The 23,113-nt window shown below is 38.5% G+C and overlaps 1 protein-coding gene across 4 annotated transcripts in view; it reads left to right on the forward strand.

Moving 5' to 3' along the window:
* LOC135712517 (Ig-like and fibronectin type-III domain-containing protein 1) overlaps nt 1-23,113 on the forward strand; it is a 573,983-nt gene that overhangs the window by 497,705 nt on the left and 53,165 nt on the right. For all 4 annotated transcript variants that reach the window (XM_065235464.1, XM_065235462.1, XM_065235466.1 and 1 more), the window contains one exon: nt 18,860-19,033. In XM_065235464.1, the coding sequence (XP_065091536.1) occupies nt 18,860-19,033 (174 nt within the window). The remainder of the gene's footprint in view (nt 1-18,859; nt 19,034-23,113) is intronic.

Below are 23,113 nucleotides of genomic sequence, written 5' to 3' on the forward strand. Positions count from 1 at the left end.
TTTGTTGCAGAAGGGTGAAGCAGCTTCATTGAAGACCTTTGAAAAACAAAACGACCAGATGGCGATCTGTAATCACGTGACAAGGGACTGGCAAATCCACGAACTCTCGTCCAGTCAACAAATTCTTTGATTCCCTTAGGCTGCCCCCAGTGTATAATATAATATTTTAACATATATGATTTACAGTAATGTTCCACCACATGCTCAAAAATGTGCAGACAATCCATTTGGCGTTCAATGATGATTTCAAAGACACAAAAATGGGATGCGTTGAGAAAACTCCTTTAAGAATTTGTCAAATTTAAGAGAATCTTGTAAATTTAGTATAAATAGATAAAATAAGATACGATCTCACCAAGTTAGTTGAAATGAATCCACAGGAAGCATCCATGCTATTGTTGCATTTTAGTTCCAAACAAAGACGGTTCGCTTGATGGGGATCAACATAAACTAGTCCCGTCCTATGTAGAACAAGTTTGAAGTGTCCAAATGTAGTGATCCTCCGGCTTGAGATAAAAGATAATTGGCTGTAGCCAATTTCTGGATCCGAGTGAAGGTAGCCAAGTATCAGGTCCAGTAACTTGAAATTTCTTGACGCGAATACGACGAACAATGGAATATCTTGGTTCCTCTTCGTTTTCGAAACCGTATGTCAGTGGCAATCACTCTCAGTACTCAATACTCAGCTTCTGCATAGATGGTTTTATTCCTTTTGAGACGGATAATCGCGTTCTTGGCCACCGTCGAAAATGTTAACCGGATTAATAACCAAATAGACATAAACAACTCCGAGAAAGAAAAAAAGAATACTAGTGCTACCTAGTGAAAAATTTTTGAGCTACGCTACGCACAATTCAAAAGGTGCCATGCTTGGCATGCACAGTTTTACACAGCAACTGCTCATTTGTTAATAACTGTTCACTCAGTTGTTAAACTTTAAATGGTTTCAAATTGGGTCCTGATTAGCCCCCCAAATTTACAACTCATTTGGTTAGAAACAGACTTCGCACAAGCCATTTGAAGTTTGCATGTAAATTACTATGGGAAATCTCAACTTTTTGTTCATTGCCTTCAAGTCTTTTTCCATATTGAGCTGCGAAACAGTTCGATAGCCATTCTTATAGAAAATTTTTTCAGCTACAACTTTGCTGAAGATCATTTCTATGTAAAACGAGACAAGAAAAAGTTATTAATTATTTAAGAGATTGAAGATTGAGAAGATTGATAAACTTATGACATGATCAAGCAGCTGCTCTGTAGGCAACACTGTATTTTGCAGTGTGACATAGTAGCCATGATTTTTGTGTCCTATTCAACGCCCCAGAAACACCAATGTTGCCTGCTGAGCAGTTGATTGAGCATGATCATAAGACATCAGCGCATTGAACCATTGATAACTTTCGATCCTTGCATTTAATCAAAAAGTGAGTTTTAGTAAAGTTGTAGCTGGGAAAAATTCCTACAAGTAAAGTTGAAAGCTTTTGAAGCAGACCGATATGGTGAATTATTAGATAGACATGAACAAAAGTCTCCTACGCAGGTGTAGAAGCTGCCTTCCTGCACAGCTGCACATTCGATTGCCGCCAATAGATGGCAATTTATGTCCGTCGGTGATTGGCACTAGATTGCGGAACAGAGACCGGCGGTTAATGAAGGAATGAATAAATAAATAGATCACTGGGTTTTAGAGGCTTCTGATCTACAGATAGATCACTGAGTGTTAATGGGTTAATGTTGTCTCTGCATGTTGAAAATAGTAACAGAGAATTGAGCAGGAGAAACGTGGTATTAAAATTTCTCCATATCATCTTTAAGTTTAGATCTTGATGTTTCTACAAATTCAACACAGCTTTGTACGATTCCTCGATAGAATTTTTTAAACTTGAGCTAGTTCTTGAGACCTTAAGACAAGCTCAAAGATCCTAAAGGCAGTCCCAATAGCTTCAGAAAAGTCCAGATTTTTGAGAAATTTTATTGATCTATAAAGGACTGATCGCGCACGGATAGGACCCGATTTGTACGTTGTATGATAATTAATTGAAACGAGAACTATCATTTGACCGTCCTGCCATGGCGGAGGTATGAGAACTATAGACGTTTATTTATTATAACATAACAAGGAAACTATATAACAAGCAATGACAATGATACGGGTACAAGTGGTGACATCTATGGGTAGGTACATAGTCCTCTCCAGGCGGGTTCGTATTGGTGCGATTTGCGTGTGTTAATGAGATATTTTTTTTTGTTAGCTGTGAGAAATTTTTTGTTTGCTGCAAGAACTGTCATTATAAAGTATAAATAAACAACAAAACGAAAACAAACCCTACGCTTGCACGGTAACAGTCAAATACCCTTTTAAGAATAAAAGTTAATCCTTTTTTAATGAAAGTAGCTTTACTCATTAATGAGTAAATTATTTTAACAACAATCAGTTTCTACTAACAGCAGCTAACAGTTACTACTTAATTGGCATAATAAATTACTCATTAATTAGTAGTGCCACTTTTATTGACAATGGGTTCACTTTTACTCATAAATGGATGTTGGATTCTTACCGTGCAGATGACAGTATACGCTAGTGTGTGTAAAATTATATTATTAGTGTAGTGTTCACGAGATCCTGCTTGGAGAACTCAATTAGCTATTTTATGTTAAGGGTAGAGGCAGAAGTAGTCGCTTGCACGAACAAGGACAATTCTATAAATTCAGGATAGCTCCATGAATTATAGGAAAATTTCAAGAAGCTTAAGTTTATAGAACTCCTGAGAAATTTTAGAAAACTTCATACATATTTTGGAAACATAACAGAAGTCCAGAAATGTTCAGTGAAAATCTTCAGGTGTATTATGTATAATGAAAACTGAACGAACTTCCGGGTAGCTTCAAAAACATCAGAGAAGATCAGATACTTCAGCAAAGTTTTCAGATCATCAGAGAAAATCTGAGATGTTTAGATAAGTTTTTCGATTTTAAAGCACTTTCATTATGATTATGTTCAGAGTATTTGAAGGATTATCAGAGATCATCAAAGCAGTTTATTCAATTAATTGCTGAAAGATTCAAGAATTTCCGAGAAATTATCAATAGTTCCGAAAATCGCAGGAACGTTAAGGACCTTCTGAGAGCTTCTTAATAATTTAGGGAACATTGTCATAGAGGAACAAAAACTTCAAGTAAGTCCAGAGAAGATCAGAGAAGTTTAGAGATTTTAAGGGATTTTCCATAACCGTAAGTATTGAAAACTTTTGAAACATTTAGGAACAGCTGGATAGATCAATGAACTTCAGGAAAATTTCGGGAACTTTTAAAATGTTCTAAGAAACTCAAGGAAGTCTTGAGAATTTTGTAGTAGTTTAGAGATCTTTAGTTAGCAGCGCTGGTGGTGTAGTGGTAAGCGTGACTGCCTCTTGCCTCAAAGGGCCTAGGTTAAATGCCATTCGGCACCGTCGGGATGTTCTGAGGCATAAAAGCTCTGATCACGTCTTCCTTCGGTAGGGAAGTAAAGACGTTGGTCCCGGTTCATGTGTTGATGGGTCGGTAGGTAGGGTCCAGATGTGAGAGCTGCCTTCCTGGCGTCGGAAGTATTGGTACTTAGTAAAGAAAACAAGATCGACGGAAAACAAATCAAGAAACTTCAGAGATCCATAGACAATTTAAGATCTTGAAGAAGTATTAATTATGTTTAGATTTCGATCCTGGGGTTGGGATCTTCATCAAGGGTAGCTTTAGTAGATCGTAAAACTTTTTCCGATGAACGGAAAATGCTACAAATTTATATCCCATGAAGAAGGTCAAGTCCAAAGGCCGTAGCCGTAGCATTTTGATCCACTGTTAAACTGAAAATCCAATACCCAAAAAAAATTGCGCATGGATTTGCAGGGAGCGGAGCGCACATATGCAAAATTAGTGAGTAACCAGCTTTAAATTTACCACTGTTGGTCCTTTCTGGACTGTCTGGAAATTCCGGCAGCGGCTAGTTTACATATTAGAGACGATGAGTTAAATTTGCTTCGTATGTTTTAAAATTAAATAATCACGATAATAGGACGTTACTTGCCTAACCAATCAGGCTAAGGCCGCGATGTCCTCTGCTATCCGAAGAAGTCGTCTCCACTCTACTCGATGCATGGTCACACGTCGCCAGCCTCTTAGTCTGCGAAGGTTCCACAGGTCGCCTTCTACTGGGTCGATCCACCTTGCCCGCTGCGCGCCACTTATTCTTGTTCCTGTTGGGTCGCTTTCGAGAACCATTTTCACTGGGTCGTCGTGCGGCATTTCTACGACGTGCCCAGCGCACCGTAGTTGCCCAAATTCTGCAGTATGGACGATGGATGGTTCTCTCAGCAGCTGGTGCAATTCGTAGATGATACGCAACACCTTCCGTTCGAAAACACAAAGGGCACGGTGATCTTCCACGAGCAAACTCCAGGTCTCGTGGCCACAGAGGATTACCGGTCTAATCAGCGTCTTGAAGATAGTCAACTTCGTGCGGCAGCGAATTTTATTCGACCGGAGTCCAAAGTAGGCGATTCCCTACCATAATGCGTCTTTGAATTTCTCTGCTGGTATCATTTTCACCAGTGAGTCCAAATACACAAACTCGTCGACTACCTCGATTTCGTCACCGTCAATCTGGACTCGGGGTGGGATGTTACTTTGCCTTCCCTAGAACCTCTTCCTATCATGTATTTTGCCTTCGATTCGATGTCTTCGATGCGTTGATGGCAAGTCCAGTCCAGTGAGAGTGTCCCCGATACTCGGACAAAGCACATCACTCGATCCAATCACGTCAGTTTATCCGGAAAGCCGTACTCGTGCATAATCTGCCATAGCTTATCTCGATGGATTGTGTCGTATGTGGATTTCAAATGATGTGTGGGCACGATGAAAGGATATTCAGTGGATTGAATAAATAAATGATTTCTTTATTAATTCGTGACATTTATGGGAAATAAATTTAAAGAAGGAACCTCAAGCGTACGAGTACACAAAGTACTCCTTTACATAAATTATTATTCTAATATTTTTTCATTTATTTCCTTAAAATCAATTGGTACCAGTAATACAGGTATTGATCTTCTCAGTACCGAAATACCGATACTCGCAAAAAATGGTACGGTATTGACAACCCTTGATGTGTTTATGCTCTACGAACATTTTTTAATAGACGTCTTTACGTCTATGCGCCTCCGTTGAACCTGAATCGAAACTCCAGAATAATGTGTGCTGGATCAACCAAAACTAAAATATTTCAAAAATGTCTTCATTTGCGATCATTTTTAGCTGAATTTGCGTTAAAAGTTCCTCAAAATAAGTCTCAGAAAAAATGGGACTAAGGCGGCTACGAATTCCGGGCAAGAAATTTTGCAGATCGGGCATTTTTTTTTTTGTTCATTTTACTCATTCACTGAGTAACCCCATTTTTTGCAATTTAACGTTGAATTAGTCTGAATTTTGAGTTACTCTCATCGGCCTTGTATGTATGAAAAGGAATGAAGAAAAAATAACAAAAAATCTGAAAATTTAGAACCGCCTGTATAATCTAGAAATGCCAAAATGGCATTGGAAAAAAAATTATAGATCATTTTTCGACTACGCAACTGAAGTTCCCGGACCTTTCATTTGAAAGTAGGAGCACAAAATTAATGCTCGACAACACACATTTAAAAATCCTGAGTACAGCTCTGCCACTAAATATACAAATTATTGTATTGGTTGAGTATGCAAGCTCTCAATTGATATTGTAATTACAGTTGAAAACTGAAAAAAAAAACCATTAGCAAAAATCACTTTTACTCTCGTTCTACACTTTACACATAGTGTTGGAAATTGTGCGATTACGACACTATGCAGGGGAAATGTATGTAATGTCGTCCTTAATGCTCCTAATTTGGGCCCATACATAAATTCAGTAATTGACCTGATTTTCAATAGCGACCAAAAATATCAATAAGACCGTCCTAATGACGCGTTCATCTAGATAAAATTGATAAATAGCAGATTTTTAGCGATGGGCCTAATCTTAGAATCATAGGCCGACATTAGAGCCATTTCCCCTATAACGTATAAACGAGACTAAAATCGATTTTCGCTGGTGGGTTTTCCAGTCTTCAGCTGTAACAACTATAATTGAGGAAGTGTGGCCAAACGCTCGCGAAGAAACCTAAAAGCCAAAAAGAAGCGGAGCAAATTTTTTCGAAGATCGCTATGCTTTGGGTAAACGCAAAATATCAGTTGAAAACAGTCTAGAATCTTAGAATTACCATTTACACTTCTACCAAAGTGTTTCGCGTTGTGTTTACTCTCGCTTATCCCCTAAAGATTTTCACAGCCCGGGATAGACAGGAACTCGGGGAGAAAGTTTTCGAATAAATTATCATAAATTAGGCGGTGAATTGATGGAAACAGGGGATTTCCCTTTTCGCCTTATGAAAGCAACATTAAAGTTACAGCTCGAGTTATTATAGAAAATTACTGTCAATTTGTACACTTTGCGAGTGTCTTCCATCCAACAGTTCAGGGACAGATTGCCAAGAACCAATTCTCGGAATTATTCAACCGTTTGTCACTCGGATTGCTCTCGAACCGGTTGTATAGCTGCATACTAAAAAGCAATTCAGTGAAGATCTCATCCCAACAAGAAAGTTTGACATCTCATATCAAGTCTTTGTCATTGACTGACTACAATCGATCCCGGGATACCGCAATTTGTACCCCCATCCAATCAAGACAACAATATGCTTTCTCAATGTTTCCTCTCCACCTAGACGAACGCCCATCCTTTTCGAATAGGACGAGGAAGAGTTCCCGACCTCTTGCCACCCCTTCATATGGCACCTACTTTTACACAAATCCATATCACCATTTTGAGACATCCGGTGATCGACGATGTCGTCGTTTCTTTCGAGACACGTGACGTGTAAAACAGAAGAGGATCAATGTCTCCCTGTTGAGTCGAAGAAAAATAAGAAGTACCTTTTCCTCAGTTGGTACATGGCTGTTCAATCCTGAAAGGCGCTCTGTTTAGTTCTGTAGTGTCACGGGAGCTTCACACTTTAGAAATTTATGTTTTCACTCCCAAGCAAGCCAGCAACAATGTCCTCATACAGAAGCAGCAGCAGCAGCTTCCGTTTGAAGGGTTTTCCTTCTTCTCAATGGTACTCTGTCTGCCTTTCTGCTGCTTGGTTGTTGGTTTGTCCGGAGAGAGAAGTACTACACGACGGACACGACACGAGTTCTTTGTTGTGTGAACGCTTGCTTCCCTTACTGGCGTGCAATATTTTTTTCTTCTCTACACCAGTTCGAAGGAATGACAAAGGTAAAAACACTTGTGAGATGTCATCAGTTTTGATATAGTCATTATCCGGTAGCTGTCAAAGGAAGGGCACGCGGGAGGCGGTTTCTTTTGTCGAAAGCTTGTAAGATATGTCGTCAGTGATTGGAAAAAAAATGAGGGAGTATTTTTATAAAGTGATGATTTGTTGACCAACGTGTTACAAAGGGATGATTGAAATTGAACCGGTTTACAGTTGGGTAGGTTACGCAAGTACACTGTACACGTGTACACTGTGGATGGACAGCTCTAGAATCTAGTCTCAGTCAATATGAAAACCTCCATACGCACATTTCAAGCTGAACATTGTATTAGGTCCTAAGTAGCATTGATCGATTCTCTTCGTCCACTTTCTAGTTCGTTAAAAGCTTGAGCCTATAATCGTTTTTTTTTTTTTGTGATTGTTGTAATAGCTGCTAGATAAGAGCTTCTCTGTAATGAAAATACCTGGGAATGTCATTATATGGCCTTCGGAATACAAAGACAAAGTCGACGAAGAGAATGTTACTTAGGACCTAATGCAAACTTCAGCTTGATTTTTTTTTTTAAATTGAGCTTCAAGCAGCAATTTAAAGCGATTTAAACTGAAAACTAAGTAAAAACTAAATTCCAAAATCCCGACCTTTCCCTCAAAAATGTTACATTCTCTAAGCTCGACTCCGTCGCAAGTAATCGGTCCCTACTAGACGTAGTATGAATCTATGTTGCGTCGGTGTTCAAGCTAAAAATAGTTTTCCCTCTTTCTCATCCCAGTGTGTCTGGATTCAATCCCAGCCGAGATCGACTTTATTTTTGAATTACCACAACCATGAAAACACATTTCGTGCTATTTTCGACACCTAGTTCGACACACATAAAAGAAGGTAATATCAAGGGGGAGGACGGCTTTAATGCGAGTGTCTCTTTAGCTTAGAGTTACTCAGAGTAACTCTGATTTGCTCTGATCTGCATCGGGAAAAATAAAGAACAAGGCATATTTCGCGTAATATTTTAAAAAGGTCTATAATCAAAATGTAATCAAATCGGCATTCTATAGCACCACTTGCTAGCTACAAATCGTGTAGGAATGTCTGCCGATCAAAGAAATTTTTCTAATCATTGGGCCGTATGAATAAAAAGAGTTTACTTTACTTTCCCGTGCTTTTCTTACGGGAAAAGTAAAGTAAACGCTTTTATTCATACGACCTATTCATTGGCCCACACCAAGGCCCGCACGCTAAAACGGCCAACTATGTAATATTTGGGGGTTGTGTGCTGAGATACCGATATTATTGTCATACTGAACTGTACAAATGCTAAAAAAACTTCGAGTTTCTTATATAGGAATAAAAATAGGCAGATTATTAACAATCCATTTTCGGGTTTGCTAATATTTTGGTTGTATGCAGTTTTCAAATGATACGCAAGATAAGAATTGAAATGATTAAAAAGGCCAAGAAAAAGACAGAGATTATTAAGAATCCATTTACATTTACATTTTAGTTGAAGGCCCTTTTCAATTGTTACGCAAGATATAGTCGTTTCTGGTCTCCTCTTCCTCTTAAGCTGGGTTTAGACAGGGCAAGTCAATTGATCAAGTCAGTTGACTTCAACTGACTTGAACGCGAATTGAACGTGTAAACCATGCCATTCAACTGACTTGATCAACTCACTTGAATTGAAAAAAGTTGAACCAGGCTTAAATTTTCAAGCCAATTGAATTCAACTGAGTTGATCATTTGACTTGCCTAGTCTAAAACCAGCTTTATAGCGAATTTGTTTATTATCGTAAAACCGAACTTTTGTCAGTGCGAACCTCAACCTGAGGTAGGTTTTAAAAACAAAGTAGGTTTTAAAGAGCTAAGAGGTAGGTTTTAAAAACAAACGATCAAACTGACGTTTGTCAGAAAACAAGCAGAGCCGATCTTGATACCCGATGCAAGTTGGAATTGAATACATAATAAACAAATTCGCTATTAGGTTTATTTGACCTGCTCCCACCGGTCCTAAGTGTGACTCCGATGTTGATATTCTGCATCTCGATTCGGATTTTAGTATTCAAGACAGTTAAAATTATCCACAGTGAAGTATAAGTCCTCTGCTCCTGTTCATTATTTTAAAAACAAACGAGGTTAGATATCTAGCTGAACATTTCAAAATGTCTTAAACGAACCTTAAACTCGATTTGCTGTCCAGAAATTATTAAGACCTTGTTCAAAAGCAATGAGAGAAAGGTTCGCTCAGAGAGCAAGAGAGTTATTCAGAGTAACTCTAGATTGCTCTAAAATTGTCACTGCCCCCCCCCCTCTCCCCCCTTGTGTATTATCTACACTAGTGTGCACAGTAGAGGCAACAATCAATACGAAACTAACGATTTTAAATTGGCTCACCACTTTAGTAGCCTATTGGTCCCAAGCAAACGATTAACGTACCCTATTTTAGTCGAAATTCTAGTACTACGCAATGTTTGTTTTGATTCGCTATGAAAGTTTGACAGATAAATTGAGGGGTTATTGGTTTTTCCTATGTTTCGAGGGGTGAATCGATTAGCTTGGGACCGAAGAGAGTACCAGAGCTGAGCCAAAAAGTTGAGCACTTTATTTCGGGACCTTCTAGTCTTAGAGTTACCTCTATGGTAGAGGTGTCAAAAAACTGCCATACAGATTCCGTTAGTTATTTTGTTCATTTGATAGCTGTTTTTACCAGCACCATAAATTGATACACATGGATTATGGAATAAACTAGCCAAATGCTAAAAATTTCAATAATATGGGTTTAATAAGTGTAAGAGTAATATACAGCGAGTTTGCAACCCCTTGCCCTAGCTCCCCCCATGCACGCTGCGCATACTAGAGATTATCTCAAGAGCAAATTTACATTACGTCGAAAGTAACAAAGGTAAACAAAGTCGAGCTATCATTGTCAATCGATTCTCCTGCTATTACACTATATACTGTCTGAATATAGGATCACATCCCATTTTTAAATTTATTTACCAGTCAAATTGCTTTTTGACGTAATCACCTTCCGATCAAAATAGTTTTCGATGTTACTTAAGTCACCCGATTTCTATGGAGATGCCGTTTGACTTAAGTAACAGCTCTGAGAAACCCGTGAAAAGTGTACGTTCGTCGTTTCGCTTTCTCATTATTAAAGTGAATAAATTGAACTGTTTGTTGCCAAGATGATTTCGGTGGTCCTAAAATGATGAATGGGCTGCACGTAAGGAGACGTAATTGATAATTCTCCCAAATATCCTGGTAAATACTCTTTGACTTAAGTAACAATAGGGGCCACAAAATGACGTATAATAACTTTTGGCTCAAAAACCAGTATTTTTTTAAGATGAAAGCTAGCGATTTGCATTTGTATGATTAAAACCCTGCTAAATATGTTAAACATTGTTATCACTATGAGATTATATGTGTTTAATTGGAAATAGGAATAACTTTTCGGTCATCAAAACAAAACTTTATTTTTCTCGGATTGGTGCGAATGTTACTTACGTCATATTGAAAATTTGCTCTTGATCTAGCACCCAAAACAAATCAGATATATCAAGCTGAACAATGCATTAGGTCCAATGTAATATTAATCGATTCTCTTCATCGACTTTCTCTTTCGTTAATAACTGTACTGCACGGATAGAAATCTCCTTATACCTTTTGGCAAATTTCTATTGCTGATTATTCATAAAATGTATAAGACAACTAATAAGCAGACGCCTTGCAAAAAGTTAATGAAGATCGTGTGTCAAATGAAATGTATAAGCGCTCACACATACCTTTTATGCATTCTTATAGGACCTATGTGGTTTGTCTTATGGAATGTAAAAGGCTGATGTTTTGGCAAAAATGTTTAAGTGAAACACATGAATAAAAAAATTGTTTTTCGTTTCGTGTGAACCGTTTCTTGTCGTGTTTCTCTTATAAAAAGCTAACTAATAGCTTGTTTCATCGATCTGTGCGCTGAAATTTCCTGGGAATGCCTTAAAATGTCAGTGAGGATGCAAAGAGAATGTCGAAGAAGAAAATCTGTCAGTGTTACTTAGGTCTAATGCAATGTTCAGCTTGAGAAACTGTATTTGATGCTGAGTTATTTACGAAAGAGAAAGTCGATGAAAAGAATCGATCAATGTAGATAGGACCTATAGAGAAGTAACGCGAGAAATCTCTAGTCACGACTTCCTTCGGAAAGGAAGCAAAACCGTTGGTCCCGGTCCATGGGTTCGATTTCTAGATGTGGAAGTCGCCTCCTTGGCACTCGATTGCCGTCGGTGATTAACCACCAATTGGCAATCGGCGCTCGTCGGTGTTTGGTACTCGGTAGCAGACGTTAAATAAAACAAAAAAAAGGTTCCCCTAAGAGGGTATATAAGCGTCTAATAACACTGGCCACATGCCTTTCTATGACAGAAACATTTTACCATATTGGACTTGCTTACGATGTCCTGAGCTAAAGTTAAGAATACACTTTTGCCCAAACTCCTGACCCGTTTCGTTTCTTGGGAACCGTGCTCTTTATGAGACTGTACCGTCCTACAGGTGTGTATGAGATAACCCAAGTAACATTTAACGTTTTATGAAGTACTACAAGGCTTCTATAAAACAACATTCTGGTCAAGATAGCTTTGCTTTTATTACATCCACCAAAACCTCATTAAGACTAGAATCTGTCTAGTTGGCCCACCCTGGAGAAGGTTCTAAACAGTGCATGATCGATACATTTCAAGAATGACTTGCTGCAAAAAGGTCATAAAACGAATGCATTGAGACCCAAAAGTACAATAAAAGCCATTTAGCACCAATACTTGTGCCATTTGCCTTTGACGCTTGCTAAGCGTACTAAAAATAAAGCATCAATCACGATAAAACGGGATACATAAATATTGCCTGATCTTGCCAAATTCATTGCTCAAAATTGAATCTGTCAAAAATCCTCATAAATTTCCTCATCATTAAAGTAAAATAATTATTAAAATTATCGAAACTCATATTGTGGTCTATTTTTAAGGTGACAGTTTAAATCTAATGTGAAATGTGCTTCGGAAAATCGAAAAAAATAAGTCCGCCTTCGGAAAACGTTGATTGACTAATTATTTTTAATCTAGAAAACAAAATATAGTTGTATGTTATGTGGACCGTACACGATTGCTTTTATTGACAATAATCGTATTGTCAATACATTCAATATTGACGTCAATACATCGGTATTGACAATATTTCTGTATTCACATCATCAATATTAATGTCAATAATTCCCCTTCGCGTCAATATATTGATACGTGTGGGGTTTGCTTTATGTTATGTTAATTGCTCACAGCCGAGACAATTTGATGGTTTTCGTAATTTCTATTACTGCTCATTGATGAGAATAAAGTTATTTTAAAGGAAAAACATCTTGAAAAACGAAGATTGAAAAAAAAAATGGAATAATAACAATATGGCGATGGCATGAACATTAATTTTCCATGAGCCATTTGTGAAAAAGCTGTTTTGCTTTCATAAAATCGGTAACAAATGCAAAACATTTTAATGCGGCTTTTATGAAGATAATTTGCAGACCAAATTGTTTTTATCTGAAGCCATTTTGCTTGATCCTATTCTGTTGAGTTTCATGACGGCATTAATGATTAATGATGGCAAAGTTGCCTGGAAAAAGTTAAACGTCAAAATTTGTTTATCTTTCGATGGGTTTGTTCTGGGACGGGACTTGACAATCGGGTAGCGATTTGGAGCCAATTTTCTGTCAAATCCGAGCCAGTTTCTGATTGGTCGATTTGACAGTAGCAATCGTGGAATAAAAAGGATAGAGGGATCGCATCAATCTGGCTGGCAGTGATGCCGGAATCAATGTTGACGTCAATGGCGTTGTTATTTGTTTATATTTGCGAAAGGAGAGTTGAAAAATTGAGTGCACTGCGTGTTTTAAGCGATGGATATTGTTGTTTGTATATGGTTATTTTTATTGTGTTGAGCAAAAATGATGTTCAAGCTGCTAGACTGCGGTAGAAACTCCGGATAAAATCCAAATTTAAAATAGAAAAATATTTTACATTCCTGGCATCATTGGTCTACTCCTTCAAACACCACGCACAACTTTCCGAAGGGCATTCTTCAAAAACATTAAGAAGAGTGAGAAGCTCGATTGTCATGTCCCGTCCCGGGGTTTGTTGTGCGATCATTGCAACGATATTCTACGCCAGCGTTGGATCAACAAGTTGCGTGACATCGTTGATAAGGGCAATTCATTTATTGGAAGCAGTTACTTAGGAAGTGAGTCTACGTAACTTGGAACAGGTGGAAGCTCAATCGTTCCCGAAAAGTTTTCCTTCTTCCGGATGAGTTTCCTGTCAGCAGATTTCCGCAGTCCCAGTTTGACACTGATGCTATTCGGATCATCATCGCAACGTTATTTCTGGAGAAGGCTGCCATTGAAAATATGCTGTGTATTTCCATCAATTTTAAGCGTCTAATTTGATGGCTTCGTAGACCGCATTCACCATGCTCCTCTCTGTCGGTTGCTCTGTTGTTGATGACCGATTTTGTCGAAGCTGCCCTCCCAGAAAGTTCTGGAATTGGATTCCTTTTCTCTTCCGTCGACAGTATTGCTAGAATTATTACTCGATTATCATTTGGCATTTCCTTGTGACTCTGCGTTAGAAAGCCCCCCACGATTGTGTTTTTCTCTGTCTCTAGGCGGATCCATCTTTTTATTTGTAAACAGTGGGAGGTTTTGTGATGCACTTCATTGACACTAAAACGCATCAATGTATGCTTTTTGATCCCGTTTGAAACCGAACGGTTTCATAATTGCTTTTATAATGATAAAACACCTTTATGGAGAATTTTGTCATGACATCAATAAAACAAATAAAAATTGATTTACTGAACAGTTTTATAAAGGGATAGAGTGCTGTATAAATTCAGCGATCGGCTAAATTTTCAATAGCGACCAAAAGTATCCATTAGTACCGTGCCAATGACGCGTTCATCTAGATAAAATTGATAAACAGCAGATTTTCAGCGATGGGCCCAATCTTAGATCCATAGGCCAACATTAAATCCATTTCCCCTATCTTGCGAAAAAGTTGAGACAGATGCGCAGGGATGGAAAATGGATGGTTGTGATAGAAATAAAAATTTTGATGTTTTTCGTTTTTTTGAATGGGGATGACGATTGATCCGATTTGAATGGGGATGACTTTGGTCCCCTCGATTGGTTTCTCTTCAGAGTTTTCCTTGGCCTCCGGAGTTAACACTTCCATTTCCACTGGTATCTTCTTCAAGCACCTCTACCTCTTCCTCCGTTACCTTGCCGTTATTATTCAACGATGGACCTTCTGTCACCATATCAGCGTACGTACTGCTTTTCATCCTGTGACTTGTGCGATTTGCTCTTAATCCTGTTCTTTTTGCCTTTTTCGGCTGCATCCTGATATTCCGCTATTCATTCGGTGCCCCTCGGATTTGCACAAGAAACGCTTGTTTTTTATCCCGTCGTAGAAACATTCCCTTTCCATTTGAGGAAAGGAATCTGGATTTAAATTCCTTTTCAACTTCCATATAAACACCTCGCACACCTGTGTGTATGTTAAGACTAAGCTCAGTAGTTCCCCTAGGCTCAACCCAGTAGTTTCCCTAGTACCAACGCAAGATCGCCGTCCAGGAGCTCTGGAGGTAAGTTTTCTTGTGGTGGTAATTTATTTCTTTATTTGGAGGGATAAGCCTACACAAGTGGGTGCAAAACCTCATCATTTCAGTATTTCCATTCCATTTCAGTATTTCTATTCTATTTCATGGAATTCTACAGATAGATTTTCTTAAGCTAAGTCCTAAACATATAAGACAAGATTAATGATAACTGAATTAACTTAATGTTTACACAGATAACAGAACGCACCAGCAAGCTAAAACTACATTACAAAACAGAGTTTTAAGGCTAACACGGGAGATATTAAATTCAAAGCAGCTATAACTTTCGTTAAAAATCTTGCACATGCTAGTTAACGGCCCATTTGCACCGTAGTTTGTGCGAGCAGCCGGGATGTTGAAAAAACAATAAGAACGTAAATTTACCCTTCTGATATTGACATTCAACTGCTGTAGAAGTGAACCGCGATCAATGTCCGATCGTAGGAGATCAGCGATGACGGTAGCCTTAGAGACGCCACGGCGTACATTAAGTAGTTGTAGGGACATCAAAGTATACCAAAGACCTTAATGTGTTTTAAGATTTCCATAAAGTCCTTTGGATACTTTTTCAAGACTTTGTGGGTAGTGATCAGAGATCTCCAAAAACTTCTCATGATATTTTTTCAAGTCTTCGAATTTATGAAATATTATGCTGAAGGTCTTCAAATGTCCACCAAAATCACGTCTATCATATATTCGCCCACTACAGGGTGCGTGACGAATTTTTGCAGTAAATTTCAAATAGTAATTTCTCATGCTTGTGCATCATGATTTAGATATATTTGGCAGCACTGGATAGCTTATACTGTTAGGTGTAAGATTTAAACAAACAATGTTGAGTAAACGTAAAGATGTCGAAACAAGAGAGCAATCTGTCAGCCGTTGTCGCTTTGTTGCGCGCCGGAGTATGCATGAAAGAAATAATTCGGTCGGTAAATGTGTCTGAAAGAACAGTCTATAATATTAAAAAAGGCTTGGGAAAGTGATAGGACGGAGCACCTGCTCATATTGCTAATAAAGCACAGAAATGGCTTACGGAAAATATTTCGTAAATTTGGGAGGAAGAAATTTGGCCCCAAGCAGTCCCGGTATCAATCCATTGGATTATTTTGTATAGGGCTTCGTCCAACGGGATACCAATAGAACCCCTCACACCACACTTAAGTCGCTAAAAGCTAAAATCAAGGCAGTGATGACATCTATGGATCGAAACATTTTAAAACGTGCATACTGCAGTTTCCGGAAGCGTCTAACTACAGTCGTCGAAAGGGAAGGCAATTTTTTTGAATAAATTTACTTACAACTTCCATATGTTGCGAAAAAAAATAAATCGCACAAAATTCATTGCTAGAATAACTAACTGGTGTATTTTTTCTCAAATATTCCATTTACTGCAAAAATTCGTCACGCACCCTGTATATCAGCTTGCCCACAAAATGATTCAAAGACCATCAGGTCATCATCGATCTACATAAATAAGCACAATCTAAATCGCATCCCTAAGATATTTTCTCATATGATACCATGCGACTCAGAAACTATTTCACAGCCCTTCATGTGATCAGAGATCTTCATAAAGTAAAGACTGGAACGAGCAAAAATTGGTCGACAAAAAAATCGTTTCTTTCAGTCAATATTCATATCCCAAAAATCTTCTTATTTTTCTTTTGGTAGTTCAATTCATTTATTTAAAGGGAAAAATGTTCGTTTATTCTTTTGGTTTGCCAAATTCGAACTGCCGTTCCTTCCGCTTAGCCCAGTCCATTAAAGTTTGCACAGTGGTCTCATCGACCTTATTTGCCGCCGAACGCCAGTTAGATTTAAACTACTGCTCGTTTTCCATGGATTTATTAGTTTATTTTTAGATACCGTTTGACCAAGGCCCAATACCGTTCGATAGGGCGGAGTTCTGGGCTGTTGGGAGGGTTGTGGTCTTTGGGTACCACAACCACGTTGTTCGCACCGTACCACTCGATTGCCTTTTTTCCCATAGTGGCAGCTCGCCAAGTCCGGCAAGAACAGCACAGGTCTATTATGTTGCTTTAGGAATGGTAGCAGCCGCTTTTCCAGGCACTCCTAGACCTAGATCTCTTGATTGATGGTTCTTGTAGTAATGAAAATGCCGCTTTTTAGACCACACGTGCATATGGCCTGGCAGACGAGATATTTTTTCGGGAACTTCGATAGTTTAATGGTTTTGAAAATTTCAACCTTCCCTTTTCCTGATGCGGTATAAAATTCCTGTCCTGGAATCTGCGTGAAATCCGCCTTCACATATGTAAGTTTCGTCGTCCATGACGACGCAGTCCAATTTTGTAAGCAGATTCGTATACAGCTTTGTTTGTAATCTCGGTTCGCCACCTTCACCTTCCTGAACGTCAACAACCCGGCTCATTTCTTGGCCCACTGCACAGCAGTATGGGAGACATTGAGCTTGCCAGCGACGTCCCGGATGAAGAGGTTAGGATTCCGCTTATATTTCACCGCCACCTTCTTCGTCGTCGCTGCCACATCCAGCTCTCTCAAAATTTTGACACGCTGCTCCTTGGACGTCATTTTGAAAACTGGAGAGCAAACGGTGAAAACTCATCATTGCAACTATTGTATATACACTCAACTTCCAAATGCAGCATTTCAGGTTTTTTATGCATTGTAACATAAATACACCAATTTGAATTTGACCAATTTTTGCGCGTTCCAGACTTTAATCAGGATATTTTTCCAAGTCTTCAAGTTGTGTAGGTACTATTCTGAAGACATTTGGTTGATCAGGTACTATTCTGAAGATCCCAAACTGTCCAACAATTCAAGTAATAATTCTAATTTTTCCAAGGATTTTTAGGTGGTCAGAGATCTTCAAAAACTACTCTGGATATTGTTTCAATACTTCTGGTGGATGAATTATTCTGAAGATCTTTTACTGCCAAATAATTCAAATTACGTATTTCAGATATTCTCTCATAATACCCGATTGTTCAATTTTTTCCATCCGGTTCATATTTGTGCTAAAATCATCGAAGCAAACCGCTCTGATCGCATTGCAGTTTCATTTCTGACAGTTTCAAATATTAGACCCGTCGTGTATTTTGAAACAATTTTGAAACTCAGCATTGCGAACGGATCAATAAAAAGATTGTCCAGAGACATTTTCGAGCAGAATTATTAATGGATCACATCATTCGAGCAGTTTAAAATGACGTTTCCTGCCGCTCGAATTTTACCATGGAACAATATGCTGATATTTTGTCCTTTTTTTGCAAGTAATATTACACCATATTTTCGACACGATTGAAGTGCCTCCACTTTGATGTGATATTAAAATTATTTTTTTGCTGTGTAGAACCTCGATAAAATAGGGTCTAGAAAAATCTGGAATTTATTGTTTCATTTTCTTAAAATCGCTCCTAAAACTGCTCGACAAAATGTTATTATATTTGATAAAAAAAATAACCCTGGTTTGGATTCTGTCTTGGCACAGTGATTCGAAAACTATTGTGACCTCACAGTAAAAAATTCTAATATCACTTCAAATTGGATCCACTTCAATCGTGTTGAAAATATGGTGCCGAAAAGGGCAAAATTATCATTAATGCAGTGCATTAACTGGCATTACGCTGCTTTTACTGCATTTGTTTATGTGTGTTGCCATAAACATTACATGAGATTTTAAACATGATTGAAGTGCATCCTCTTGGATGTAATATTGAAATTAATTACTGCCACCAAAAAATATCGAACTCCTATGATGTTGTTACGACATTTTTCCCGCATATTTCTTCCCATCCCTGTAGATTAATTTAAATTGGTGTAGCAGTTAAAATTAATTATCATTCATTTTTCCCCTCCACAGGAACTGGCGGCCCCTCGATGGTCCACGAAGGCGAAGACGCACTGCTGACCTGTGTCGTAATGACCCCCTACAACAACGATACCGTCCTGTGGCGGAAAGGACCGAATGAAATCCTGTCGGCGGGCATGAATCGCGTTACGAGCGATAAACGCATCAGCATTCTACACGACGACTGTAAGTACCCACCTACCTAATGTCCAACAACAAAGCGCATCCTATAATGTCTGCTCCGGTTATTCATTTGATACCTTGCGCTATGAATGGCGTCGTCGGGTGCTTATTTGTAATGGGTCGAAGGTTTCCACGGGAAGACACCCCTGCCCCACATGGAAATGGTTCCAAATAAATGAGAAGGAAAAAAACATTGAAAGCATTTTTGTCGCTCATTTGGCGCGACGACAATTTTGGCTCCCTCAGCTCGTAGCAATAATCGTTTCTCATTAACTCTCACGCTGGAATGGAGTTGGGTTGCCTCAGTGCTGATAGCATGGGATAAAGGTGATCCAAACTGCGGCCAAAATTCCATACGACAAGAGATGATACCCCCGTGGGAAATGGAGCAGATCATGATCATCGCACACGATACGAGTATAGGGTTTGCCTTGTACGCTTCGGGTATTAACACTTGCCGTAATGGACCCTGGTAGGCATAGCACGAAATTCTTCGAACAGTGAGACTATATCAGTGGGAGTATTCCACCAAAAAACTTCTGGCGACTTGCACACTGTTTCTACCCTCAGGCCAAGCATAGAAGCGGTTTATATGTCGCCCCAGTTTTACTCGGAATACACATAAAAAGGTGTTATCAATAACTCCTCTGCAATTTAATTAAGAGACAGCTAGAAGGCGCCAGCAACATCATCACAGCAACGTGACACCAAACAGAGCGTATTCCGGCAAACTTACACACATTTTGTCGGTTAATCCGGGTGGACGGTTTTTCACGTGCTCCGTTTTCAGGACAAATATTTTCGTCACATCATTAAAGCTCGCTTAGGAATGCTTGCCAAAATTAAACGGGTACACATCGTCGACTCCGGTAACGACAACCAACGACGAGGTGAGAATTGCTCGAGACAAATACGCCAAGAGTTATGTTATTTGCTCATTACCTATCCCGTGGCTTTCGCTGTAAACGAGGACAAGCAATGAATCGCGAACTTTTTGGGAGAAAATAAATACGTTCCTCACCGGAGGCGGTGTAGGTACGGTTGTGGAAAAGGTTCCACTAAATTTTACGGATTACAATTGAGGGACTACACGTTCTTGGAAATACTTTTCCCGGGTCGTTGGTTTGCCAGTTGATAGGAACAGTATAAGGATAACCGAACGAACGAACGAACGTAATGAGCGCTGCTCCCCTACAACTGTGAGCACAGACAGGGCGTCGTGTTGCCGAAAGCGTTTGGAAGGGATTTAATTAAAAAGATTCAAGTTACTACTGCTGCTTTATATGGTGCGGAGTCTACGCGGGTTATGGCAAATATTTGAGAGAGCCTGTTCATCTCTAATTTCGAATCCAATTAAGGTAACGTCCAAAACATAAATTGTTGCTCCCCCTCTGACAATGAGATAATTATTCATCGTGGTATTTATGCTCATTGGATACGAGGTATAAAATAGCATTAGAATTTCAAACCACCTTATTTCGAGAATTTCAGATACTGGAGCCTTTGGAGTAGTATTGCAGCATTTGATTGATGGATTTATGGGGATTTTTATATTATTATCGGACAGGTTTGGCCGAAGGGTCTCAGAATGTTATAAAATTTTACCCACAGATAAATGATTGTATGAAAGAAAAAAATCCCAAAAATCAGGATCGAATATTTTCGCCAGAAGTTGATGGATTTTCCCGGACATCAAGAACTTTGAAAATTCATAACTCATTACGTAAAAAAGGTAAGAGACGACACCCTAAAATTTTCACCAGTGAGAGATAAGAAGTTTGCAAGAATGCAAAAGACCAATAGGAAAATTTGCATTACCCTGGCAATTGTTTTTCCTGATTTTCCATGCGATTTTTCTAAGCCGGGATTTTTTTTGAGGATTTGGGATTATCATTTCGCCGCACAGAAAAAAATATTTTTAAATTTTTAACTTCAAACTGGAGCTGGTTTTAGAACATAACATTACAGAATATATAAAATCCCACAAATTACGATCAATCTTCAATGATTTCCAACTGAAATATACATATTCATATAAATTTATATCACTGTTCGTTGAACATTCAACTAATTTCAATTAAACTTTTCACTGTTTTGTAAAAAAAAAATACACTTCCACGAAAAATTAAACTTGTATCAACCAAAGCCACAATAAAATCAATGAGCCAAATTCAAATTTACAACAAATTTGCTATGTACATAACGTTCTTTCAGCAATGCTTGGTTCATGAGTTATGAATTTTTAAAGCACGTGATTTTAGATTAAAAGAGAAAATTTTCTGAGAAAATTGACAATCCCGATTTTTTTCTGTGCGAAAAATTTCATAAAATTCTGAGACCCTTCGGCCCATTTTTCACGATAAAAAACCCTTATATAAGAGTCATTCCCGTAGAAGTGTACCTGAGCTCAATTTCATCCAAACTTTACCAAAAATACTTTTTTTTTTTAACTCTACGAAATTCTCTTGTTCGATTTTGTTCTATAAAAGCAATTCTCATACTTCCATGGTTTGATACCCACTTGAATAAATTTCATAAACTTATGACCAACAATTGAGAGGCAACTTGTGAGCCCCATCCTGATTTCGTTCGCTTTCACTTTACTTCGAATTTCTTCGTAGAACACAGAGCCAAGTGAAAATAACTGCTGAATTCAACTTTGTTAATTCCGAGTGTAGTAGTGTCGATGATTACTCAGAAATTCTATCTGAGTGAGTTTTTGTAGAAAAAAATACTTATTTACGTTTAAGCTTTAAACATAATTTCCATATTTAAGCTGATATTTGTGTGGAAAAAGTATTATTTTGTATCAGATGTCAAAAAAAAAAGTGTCACCCAAGCAAACAACAGCTGCTGTAATTATACTAACTGATTATATCACTGAGCGACAAGCAACTCACTCGTTGCTTCTAAACCCCAACCATTCGGTTATTGCGCTTCCATTCGGATTTGCACTCGGAAGAGAAATTTGATCGGAACTCTTTCAGTTTCTCGCCTGTTTCGTACTGCTGTTATAATCACTAATTCACTTCTAGTAATGTAGATGAAAACGGTTGCGCACGGTTGATGACTAACTGAAACCAAAATTCTCGCGGAACTTTTCAAAAGGCGCTAAGTAACATACATATGTGAACAAATCGTGTTAATCGATACAAACTATTGCTCTTCTATCATTATGTGTGAGCATGAGCAGGAGCATGATTGACCGCCTGTGGATGCTACTCTGTTATTGCGAGATCAGCTGTAATTACACAGAGAACCAATAGACGGTGCTGGGGACTAGTATTCATCCTCAATATGTAAAAACTGGTGATCTCAAACTAGGCAATACCAGCGCGCTGTAGCACCGGCCGCGCCCGACCGCAGGTCAAAAAAGGAAAGGTTAGGAATGTGTTGGTGTGATACCCGCTATGCTGAAAGCCAAGAAGTCATCTGCACTTCCACGAAGAATCACTGGGATGTTGTATAAAAGGATTGGGTTTGCAGCATGCTTCGTTTTCATAAACGATAAGCTGAATTGATATTCTAACGATCCTATAACGCGAAGGGGCTTGGGATTGATCCCACGGTTTTCTGCTCAGTAATCAAAAACGTTTACCACTAGGCAAAAGAGATCCTTTTATTACAACACACCAATGATCGATTTGTTGTTATTCCAATTTATTCACATTAACAAATAAAGCAATTAACGAATCTTGAATGTCGAGGGACTTGAGATTAAACTCATGATGTTCTACTAAGTAGGCAAAAATTGTCGCTCTAAGGCCACCAAGCCCCTCATATCACATCATACAAGCTACGATCGCGTTGTTATGGCAACCATTCATAACCGACCCCAACGGTGACGTTGATGACGATGTTAAGTTTCACAAAACACAAGATAATCAAGCGATGTTACTATAAGTCTGCTTAATATGATAGGACCTGGGATTTATTCAAACCCAAACTCGACAACGAAGCCCTGTACACAAGAATACGCCTGTACGGCCGATGATCTTTTAAACCAGGACACAAAACATCTACGAAAAAGCTCTTATGCCTTAATTGAATTCCACTTTTACGCGACGTTCGTTGTTTCGATTT

Source organism: Ochlerotatus camptorhynchus, unplaced genomic scaffold, assembly GCF_037179485.1.
Source record: "Ochlerotatus camptorhynchus isolate MF236.1 unplaced genomic scaffold, CSIRO-AGI_Acam_v1.1 ptg000491l, whole genome shotgun sequence".
NCBI lineage: Eukaryota > Metazoa > Arthropoda > Insecta > Diptera > Culicidae > Ochlerotatus > Ochlerotatus camptorhynchus.